We start from the raw sequence: 11,350 nt of genomic DNA on the forward strand, positions 1-11,350 counted from the left end.
TGCTGCCAATGTAATAATATTTATGATCTGGAAACTTAAGTTCTGCTTGTTTGTGGCAGATAGTCTTAATAAATGACTCTAATGGGGGGTTTTGTTCTTGAATTTAGCAACTTTTCAAAAAGTAATATATTTCTCCTCCTATTTGGTTACTACAGTTATGTTCTGGGGTCTGATTCATGAAGCAGGTTTACCAAAAAAACTACCGTAAGGTGTCTAAGCCTGAAAACAGGGAAACTCTGACTTTTCCGGTTCACAAAGAGAATTTCCTTAACCTTTGTTTCAGTCACCATAGTAACATTCTCCCCAGAAATAACCTGGTCGGTAGCAGGTTTTCTTCCATAAACTCAGAGTCTCCACTGTCTCCGCTCTCCTTACAGCTAATCACGCTGTCTTATTTCCTGATTTAGTCTTATTTTTGGCATAGTTGTGTGCATAAAAACACACAATATATATATATATATATATATATATATATATATATATATATATATATATATATATATATATATATATATATATATATTTCACTAGGTCTGTTACACGTATTAGGGTTTGAAAACAAACCTTGCATATCCGCTTGATGAGGATTATTCTTATTAAAGAATGGTCGGCACTTTTTCGCAGAGAATTAAATATTTATAGGGAGAGGATTCTGAGTTGACAGGGCATAAGATTACCTGTTTTTGGTTTGTTTAATACGAGCAAGATGCGGATCATTTTATTTTTATTTAGTTATATTTACAATACATGAAGATGTACTGAAATTATTTTCAGATTACACATAAAAAAGATTAATTAATTCCACGAGGGAAAACTACTTTAGGGTTAGGATTAACTCGATGATAACAACCTAATGAGCCTACTTGCACAATCTGAAGGCCTTCTATGGGCCTAATAGCCACTTATACCGGCTATTTATTGGGATGATCACATCCGAAGCACGGCTGCAAACGGTCAGCCACCTAGTATTAACTGCGTGATAGAAGACTGAACCAACATGAGGAGGGATACATGAGATGATCCACATGTTCTATATATTAGAACAATGTTTTTATTCTTCATCCTCATCTGCTGCCAGAAGATTTCACTTAAATAGATACATCCATCTACTACCATTCAAGAAATAATCCCGCAATATTTTCACAGTAACAACACTTATGGCAGGCTGTTTTGATATGTACTAATTTTAGTGAGTATGTATTCCTGTTATCTGAAAAAACATTTTTTTCTTTAAATGACCATTTCAAACAAAATGACATTCTGGATGTCTAGAAATTTATTTCAGATCTCCATATACCTAATATTACTGGTCACAATATGTATTATTTTAACTATGATAAAATGTATTTCATATATCATTAATACATTTTCAGTCAAGCTGATAAATGTCAGAATGGCCATTTAAAATGTGTAAACATTTCTTGATATATAAAACTTAATTCTTACTAGTATGATTTGTTGTGTTTTTAACTTTCTAAAATTCAGTTTCTGCTACAAAAATGTAATTTAGAAAATATATTATTACAGATAGGTCTAGGAGTGGGATTTTGATCAGGAAGAATCTTATTTTAGTGAGCTAAAAATGGAACAACAGAGAGAGGCGTGCTTTTAATAAATGTAAAAACGTTCTGCCATAGTCCACTTTATATTAGGGCTGAACGACATAGAAAAAAAAATGTATATTGATTGTTATCGATAATTATTGAAAAGATTTGAAACCATATTTTTTGTGCAGCTCTGCCTGGACATTTTATGATAATGCTAAATGATTTAATTTTAATAAAGAACACAAACACAGACTTCCAATTAAATCTTTAATTAACCAACTTTTTTAACCACAACAGAATTGTTTTTAAGAAAAATAACTTAAGAGACCTGAGTTATGTTATTAAATACTGACAATGAATAAACTAAAGTGACCAGAAAAGTGACCAAAATAAATATAACAAATAAATATGCTTAGAGTTGCTGATTTGAATCTGAATTTGTTAAACCTGCTTCATGAAACAGACCCCTGGTGGTTACCGACTCAATGGTCAGTAGTTGGGGTTTAGCAGCTTTGCAGCTGACAAGATTTGGAATATAAAACCGCATCATAATCAATTGTTTTAGCAGATCTGCACTTTATTCCAACGTTTGACCAAAAAAACAACATATTTTTTTGCAAAACTGTTATGGATCAGCCAAAAAGAGTTGATTCAGATATCAGGTAAAATTAATCTTTATATAATGGAACCACGGCTTCTTTGCTGTTACATGTGGCAGCGGTTGAACGGATGGCCACATTAAGAAACACACCCACCCTTGTGGGTTCCATTAAAAGAGAAATAAAATTTCATTTCACACATGGGCGGTTTTCGCTGATTAAGCCAGATCTATTCACGCTGTCCTGTGCTAAAAATAAAGAATGTCCACAGAGACAAAGGAAACCTCTTAATGTACAAACATCCAGGCATCTCATGCCAAACAGAGAAGGTCAGCGAGCATTGTGGCCTGGATTCCACCATCTATTCACAGGGGGTAACAGGGGGTAAATTCATGACGCTTCTAGACAAAACAATCAACAACACATTACAGAGAGAGAGAGCAAACTTCCTTTCTCTCATTAGCTGCCCCTCTGAAGATACAGAGGGAGTGGTTCAATATATTATCAGGGCAAAAGCACTTCACTTGATTTCACCTTCTCTCACTTAGAGGAAACCACAGGAGGGGTGAGGCGTAAAGAGGTATCTGCACAGGGTTATGTGGGGATCAGGAGGCCGATCGAGGCGAGCCGGGCGTGACAGGAGAGGGAGGTGAACCATGAAGAGGGAGGAAGGAAGGAAATGAGACCGAGAGGAGAAAAAGAAAGAGTGAGATGGCGGGACTACAAACGATAGCATAGAAGAAGGCGACGATGGCTACAGAGACGGCCGTTGCTGGGATTAATAGGACCAAGGTTTCCAACAAAATGATCCCACTAAACTACTTTCTTCTTACCTTATTGCTCCAACAAGCTAAATGTGACAATAAACACACCACACCCTTTTTTTTTAGCTGAGATAAACACAAAGATTTATTTCATTTACACCCTTTCTGCTTTAATATTGAAGTCACGTTTATTACACAAATTTATAGACAGGTTAGCTAAAGTATGTTAGTTTACTCTGCAGTACAAAATACACAACACATAAGAAAAGCTAGAAGGGCTCAGAAATGTACATACACCTGTTCTAATGTAATAATTTTTCCTTCGATGTTTATCTAGGATGGAAGGTGAGTGAAAAAAACAAATATTCAGGCTCCTATATATAAAAGCCAACCCCTTATAATAGAATAATATGTATCCTATAGAAAAATGAAAGAGAAACCAAAGTTTTCTGACGTAATAAAGACCTGATACTACCATCACTGTACTCGACAGTTGGGAAAGTTTCCAATCTAAGGTTTGAAAGGTTCATTTTGAGTCCTTCAAGTGTTCAATCTGTGTCCTCTGACGCAGAACCTGTTTCTCTAAAAGGTGTTTAACATGTTTGTAGAGGCAGAAGAAAATCTTAGTGAGCCTTAAAGGTGCCCATTTGCAGCAGCCGCTATTTCCTGGCTCTTTATAGAAATTCCCCATCTTTCATCTGAGTTTGAGTCAGAAGGCAGAAACTGGTAAACAACTGGGATAATCTCACTAGGGCTGGAGCAATTAATCGAATTAATCATGATTAATCTATTATTGAAATAATCGTCAACTAAATCAGTGATCGATTAATTGTTAACCGGAGCTTAGAGACTAAAATGTTGGTATAGCTGACAGAGCGACCTGCTTAGAGCAGTAATTATACCAACTTATAAAAATACTTGCATAAACTAAATTTATGCATAAAAATGCATAAACCTTTGCATTTAAGATTTAAAAAAAAACTTCTTCGTCTGTCTGCTCTATCCAGAACCCCTGAAGAGGAACATTTCTAGTTTAACTTTGTTTAATTCTGTAAAAATCTTCTTTAATGAACCTTTGGCTATCCGATTATTAATTGATTAATCGAAAAAATAATCAACAGATTAATCAATTTGCCAAATAATCTTTAGCTGCAGCCCTAAATCCAACACACCCAAAGTGGTTGTTGGATAGATGTAGCAGGTATTATTGAGGTCATACGTCCTTATTTGACCTTGTATGTTTTTTTTTAAAACACCTAGATAATAATAACTTGTGCCCTCTTTCCTGTTTTTAAAAATCTCTCATTTGTTTGCTGTATTATCAGGTTAATCGTTAAACTAAGTGGTTAAAAGCCCAAAGATATAATGGCATTCATTCAAACAGAGATATAACAGTTCTGAACAGTTTTTAGAGCTTTGTTTTAGACATCTTGAGATTATTAAATATAATAATACGGACCTTTAATGTGGCAACACAATTCCATTCTACACTAGAAAAGGCAAGAATCTTAATGACAACTGAGAGGAAATCATAAAGTTTCACAGAAAAACGAAAAACAACCTAAAATTTTTGGTGGACAAAGATCTAAAAATAAAATGAAGTAAATGTCTAAAGGACAACAGTGCTGTGGCTTTGGAGCGTTGGAGCAAACAGATGTACGTCACGCAGCTGTCGTAAGTCAAAGTTTCCCCCCGGCTTACTAATTTTCTTAAGAATTACAACAGCTTTCTTACCAATTTCCTTTCCAGTGCCTGACTATTCTCCAGAAATCATTTTCTTGGTTTGTTAAGGTGGGCTACTAAAATCAGCATTATGAATAATTCAAACATAAAAAGCTCCTTCATTAAGTGGATCAATCAGACTCGATCCTCACACTCAAGATGCCGTTTTTTTCAATCGTTTTTTCTTAGCTGAAACTTGAACCTTTGTTTTCTGAATATTTGATGCGCGGCCAACTCTTCAGGTTTTCACTTCCATATTAGAAAACTTCGAAATATTGCCTGTCTGTTTCTCCATTAAGCACTAAGGCGTTGGTGTATCACAGTGAAATCCACCAAAGGTTGTGACTGTAATTGTACATTTACATGGAAAACCCACTATAACTACTGTTGCAGGGAACAAGAGCGATAAAATAACGCAGATTAAAAGGGATTTCCTCCCACTGGGTCCCCTCTCAGGTAAAAGCTTCCTTTTCTTTTCTTTTTTAAAAGAGAAATTTCAACCATGAGAATAAAGTCTGTCACATTTAGGCCAGCTCAAAATTCATCTAGACAGCCCTAATCTATTAGTCTGTGTTAACCCAGAAGCAGGCATCTATAATTTAAGCCCCATCAAACTAATATATGAGCCTCAAACGAGGGCAGTTTGTTAGCAGATGGGCTGAGACACAGACAAAACACTTAAGGGGCTGGATGTGTCGCTCAGGGAGGGAGAAAACACTTGTATCTCACAGGTGAACACTGATACACTCTGGCTGTGGCACTGCAGGCTGAGTGCGTCCAGTGTGTCAGCCACCTTCGCAGACCGTATAAAAAAAAACAAAAAAAAAACAGTATTTGTTTTGCTGATACTCCCAAGTGCTTTAACATAAAACCGATCCAAAAAGATAGTGAAGAACAGCTTCGTGAAAGAGGTTCGCAAAGTGGGCGAGATTTAAAGGACATGAAGTGACACGTGGAAAAAGCAGCACATCAAAAGCACAGGGGGGATAGAGATGTGATAATTAAAAGACAAGTGCACAGAGGCTCACAGGGGAGCTCTGCTTCCCATGCATCTGTCTTTAAACCGCACAGATCAAAAAACAGCTCCAGTCATCATCTCCTGTATAAACATACCTTAGATTCTAATAAAAAGGCAACGTTGGATCTTATCAGGTGTTTAAACTAGTCCTGTTTTGGAAATGAAAATAATAAACTGTCAAATGGGATGCATTATTAAATGATTGTTCAAAAGTGGGATCACATCTCCTATGGTTAAACATCATTCAATTCAATCTCACACATTAGCTTCCATCTAAAGAACCAGACTATAATTACTTTCCTCATTTCTTTTTTTTTTAATCCTAGAAGATAAGAGTTAGGGATTTTTTTCAGCATAACATTTAAAGTCTACTTCTGCTCTAGAGTAGGCTTTGCAAATTGTGCAAAGTGAGAAGGCTGTAATAACAGACTTTTCAAACCTAAACTACTAGAATTTTTGTGTTTTACTAGATGTTTTCTAGTAAAACCAGCTCTTAGTCTCTGTCTGGGTTAGGGCTGAACCATTTAGCCATAATCTAAAACTTTTGATTTTTTTTCAACCAAAATATTAACTATGATTTTATTTGGGTTTATCTTTGCCCTGACTACAAGCCTGTAGATGTTTAACTCCAGGGTTTAATTGTTTTCATGACCTTGAAAGCGTGCTCGTCCAGAGTCCATGGTGGATGGCTTTACTGTTACAGGTATGTGGGAAATTGGGCTCAACAATTAAATGCATCTGGAATATAATCTCAATTTAATCAAACTGCAGACGCTCTCATTCTAATTTTCACATTACATTAAACAAGAGTAAGATCCTACATTTCTCATTCCGGCCCTTTAGGTGGCAGTAGAACCCTTAAAGTGGGTTTACCGCTGCATAGGAGAGAAGAGAGAGTAACAGCTAGCAAACAGATTCATACATGTGAGTAGAAATAAGCTCTATTTAGCATAAATGTTACAGTAAAGTCCTGCAAACGATGGACTGTGGACAAGCACCTTTTCAAGGTGATGAAAAAAAGAAAACCAAAGAGGGAAACATCCACAGGCTTTCAGTTAGCGTGGGGGAATATCAAAATATAATTGCAATCACTGTTTGAAAATAATCACAATTTAGATTTTTGGAAGACAATCACTTCTACCGCACGCGTGGATCTGCTCAGTACCTGCAGCTCTTTTCACCTCTGTGTGGCTACAGATCCATTTAAAGCGTACAGTCATAGCGCCACCAAAAGGGCTGGAGTGAGAAAGGAAGGTTCTGATGCCACACTGAGACCGCATGCGATAGAAGCAGCAAAAAAGCATCTGCTACTTCATTTTTGATGCTTGTACACATTAAGGTCCAACGCCTGTCCAGTTAAGTGTGTACAGATCGGTCTGATTTGTACACACTTAAAAAGTAGTTTTAATATGTTTTTAAGTGAGAAGGTCACTCTCAAAACACCATCTGTGCAGTCAGTTCCTCAAGATTACGATCCTGCCTTCAAATATTATTTTGCTGACCGACCAGCACGAAACCAGCGTACATTGGTGGTGCACTATCAATGGAAATCCCCTTCAGCAGCTGCATCAGGCTTGATTGCTTTTCCGCTACTGTTCATGGCAGCTGGAAGGAGATCTTAGTGGTTCGCATGTACCTAATCCAAAGTGCAGGCACCAGAATAATAACAGCAGACATATTTTGCCAGCAGATTTTGACATTTTAGGTTAATTTTGGCATCAATAAATAGTTTCAGGGGAGTGATCATAGCGTTCTGCATCAGGAGCGCTGTGTCTGTCTCCCATTCAGCCCCCAGATCAGGTTCTCTGTTTGGTAGATGCGCCGCGTCGAGCAGCAAAAGTTCTATTTTTCCCACTCCAGCAGCTGCTGCATGTGAAGCACTTTAGATGCTCAGAAGCTTGTAAGGCGCTGCTCCTGCTGCTCAAAACGTGCTGCAGGACCTTTTGCTGTGCCTTGATGCTGCCTCTGCTACCTCTGCAGCGTGTGGTCCTAGCGTAGCATTACTCCCAGTAATTGCAATGTGAACAAAATGGATTGCCTCTTGGATTGAAAATTGTGAAAACTGTGATTATACTAATAAGGCTGGGCCTAAAATTCTCATTTTTGGTTCAACTTAAGCCTATATCCCTTGACTACTCCAGGATGTACTGACATCATTTCAGCCCTCTACCTGCCTGCCTTATTCTTTATTTAACTTGTTTTGTTGGTTTTTACACTAATTTCCCAAAGCTTAAGCAGAGTCTCTTTCTTTTACGAAGCGGTGGATGGAGCTATTAATGTCTTTAACATCGATCATGGACTCTCATTTTCTTCCCCATAGAAAGTCCCCATTGACCAGTTTTTCTTTGTTTTATTCAAAATGTTAGATAGAAATGACCTATGATAAAATCCTAATTTTACTCTAACCTTATTTAAATGAACTTCATCAGATATGTTGTATTTTAAAAACCCTTCCTTTATATTTTGTTATGAATTGGACCTCTATAGTTACACTGAAGTGAGCTGAACTGAATACGGAGGAGCCAGTGGCGGAGCTAAATGGGGGGCCTGGGGCGGCCAGGGCCACCCTTACCATTTTTTTTTCCTCTAATACAGATGGTGGCACCAGTAATACTTTCAAGTGTAATATTCAAAACATTTTTTTGTGGTTAATTATACACATCAATATAGGAACATCAGAGATGATAAGTACAGAATTCATGCTCTTTTCAAAACTAGATTTTGCATTATATGGGGTAGAGAGAAAATCATGTGTCTCTGCAAGTCACCTAGGAGTCTTCAGTGAAATCACGATACATTTTATTTCGAAATGACGGATGTTTGAATATATGCGTCTATTTGTTAGCAAAGAATGTAGGAAAGTATAGTTAGTCTTTATTTGGAAAATATGGATGTTTTGCTTGTTCATTTTCCTGTTAGAACAGAGTAGATTGACCCTGAGGTTCTGATGCATATCCACTTTGGGCCACCCCTCAGTGTACATTGGGTATTGCCAGAGTACCCTTATAAAATATATTCTGGCTACACCTCTGGAAGGACCTTATAGGTTGTAAAAAAAAAAAAAAAAAAAAAAAAAGTCCTGAAGCTCTTAATTAGTCCTCCAACTGCAGCCTCCCTTTACTTTTTAAACCTGATGCTCCCAGACTGCTGTGCTGAGCTCCACTGTAGAGCGGATCGATAAGCCAGCATCAGACCTGCTTCTGGAGGGGCATCTGAGCTCCTGTCTGCACAGATCAAACAAAGATACCCCTTGTTTCTTCTAAGCTCTACTATTCCAGTAAAAAAGACGATGGCTCCCATTAAACAAAAGCTTTGTTTTTGTTGTTGATGGTGTGATGTCCTGAAACAAAAGCTGTCACAAATCTGACAGCAGGGAAACGTTAGCAAAACAACAACGGGTTTAGCTTAACCGCCAAACAAACGGTTAATTTAAAGTTATTTCTACAACAATAGGCGGCTTGGTTTTACAGTAAAAAAAAAATAAATAAATAAATAAATAAAACAGTGCTGCTTTGTTTCAAACGTCTTCCAGCAGCCCACCTTAGCGCCTTCTAAGCTAGCGCTGCTTGACGTTCTGATGGCCGGACAGATGAACGTTAAAGTCGGTTCAGAAGTCGCCATGTTAGCCAGTCTCAGGTCTTTAACCTTGTGTTTGACAAACGCCTTCCGCGGTGTGGTCAATAAATGACCTCCATCGGAAGGTAACAACACCGTTATGTCTGTCAGTGTGCGCGCAGCTCCCAAACATAACGGTTCCTGGAAATCACTCACCTTCCTCGGCGGCGGCTGCATTTTGGAGATTTGACATGAATGGTGTCTCCCTTCTGAGATGTTCTTGTAATTCCAGGAGGAAATCCAAATAATATAATAATATTTCGATATCTCTGCAAACAGAAATCCCCCCTCCTTCCCTCCTCCCTTCTCCTTGTAAAAAGTCGACAGGGAGGAGAAGACGGAGAGTTAAACCTGTACTCCGGCGGCCATGATTGATGATAAATGGCCAGTTTTAATGAGCTACAGGGAGGTTTGTGCTGGTTGCTGCCACTACGAGAGCATGTACTGTACTGTTGTGGGCAGCAGAGAAAGAAAGAGCAGAGGGAAGGGGAGAAGGGGGAGTGTTAAAGGGAACCCCGTTCAGTGAACTGAAGCTCAATGGCGCCACCGTGCGGACAGGATGGGTTCTTATGATTAGGAGGAAAAATTCACCAAATGCTGCACAGCGTCTGTTATTTGTTTCTCCACTGGTGCCAACATGGCTACAATTAACACGACGGCAAAGGTCTTTGAAAGCAAATATGAAGATAAGGTGACTGATTTTTGGCTCTTCCAACGAAATTATACTTGCGTTTTTTTAGGACAAACGGCAACCAGCATGATTAGAAAGAAGCTGCATAGCAACAAGAAACCGCAGTCGATCAAAGAAAAATCGATTGCCGTGAAGCACAATGAAAAGTTCTCTTAGGTGCTCATATTATATTATATTATATTATATTATATTATATTATATTATATTATATTATATTATATTATATTATATTATATTATATTATATTATATTATATTATATTATATTATATTATATTATATTATATTATATTATATTATATTATATTATATTATATTATATTATATTATATCATATTATATCAGATTATATTACATTATATTATATTAATTTAAGCATTAATAATTTTAAGCATTTTCCTACATGAACTTTTTTTTAAATAAAGCCTGTCTTTTTAAACAGCAGTACAATAAACAACTTAAAGAAACAGCGTTTTTAAATCTCAGGACTTGTATTAATTAAAACTCTTCTATCTTATCATTTCTTGTGTGTATTTAACTCCAAATCTTTTAAGTTGGAAGACCTTTATGCGATCGCCATAACCCACAGCTTCCCATTAAGAATCTCCATCAAATTCATATTGGGACTCTGGCTGGGGCTCTTGAAAAAATTTATAGACAAGTCAACGACTATCTCCCTTCTGCCAAAAAAACTGACTATTAGTTTGCTTTAGGCTTGATTGCCAGTGTGGTTGTCGTGTGTGGTGGTCCTGTTTGTCTCTGTGTTGCCCCGTGATGGACTGATGGCCTCCAGGGTAAACCATGTCTTACACGCATTGACTGCTGGGGCCCTTCCTACAACCCCTAAACAAGAGGCAAATACCTAATGTGGATGAGATATCTATCTATCTATACAGATTTAAAGAAAATAAAGGGAGCACATAAACAACACAATAAAACTTCTGTGAAATCAAACTGTCCACTTAGGAAGCAACACTGGTTGAAAATCTATTTAACATGCTTTCGTGCAAATGCAATAGAAAAGAGTTGGAAATTATTGCCAATTAGCAAGACACACTCAATAAAGGATTGGCTCTACAGGTGAGGACCACAGACCACTTCTCAGTACCTATGCGTTCTGGCTGATACTTTGGGTATCAACCAAGAGGCATCAGGTCTTGCCCGCCCCTTTTTTTCCTCCAAGCTGGGGTCCTCTACCAGAGGCCTGGGAGCTTGAGGGTTCTGTGCAGTATCTTAGCTGTTCCTAGAACTGCACTCTTCTGGGCTGAGATGTTTGATGTATTTCCAGGGATTTGCTGTAACCACTCCTCCAGCTTGGGGGTCACTGCCCCGGGTGCCCCAACGACCAGGGGTACCACTGATGCCTTGACCTTCCAGGTTTTCTCCAGCTCTTCT

General features: G+C 37.8%; 1 protein-coding gene across 2 annotated transcripts in view; it reads right to left on the reverse strand.

Moving 5' to 3' along the window:
- LOC119789802 (F-BAR and double SH3 domains protein 2-like) overlaps positions 1-9,741 on the reverse strand; it is an 89,989-nt gene extending 80,248 nt beyond the window's left edge. For both annotated transcript variants that reach the window (XM_038294905.1, XM_038294904.1), the window contains exon 1: positions 9,422-9,741. In XM_038294905.1, the coding sequence (XP_038150833.1) occupies positions 9,422-9,442 (21 nt within the window). In that variant the 5' untranslated portion in view covers positions 9,443-9,741. The remainder of the gene's footprint in view (positions 1-9,421) is intronic.
- Between the last annotated feature and the right edge of the window lie 1,609 nt (positions 9,742-11,350).

The sequence above is a fragment of the Cyprinodon tularosa genome, unplaced genomic scaffold (genome assembly GCF_016077235.1).
Source record: "Cyprinodon tularosa strain WSP-4 unplaced genomic scaffold, ASM1607723v1 ctg348, whole genome shotgun sequence".
Classification (NCBI taxonomy): Eukaryota; Metazoa; Chordata; class Actinopteri; order Cyprinodontiformes; family Cyprinodontidae; genus Cyprinodon; species Cyprinodon tularosa.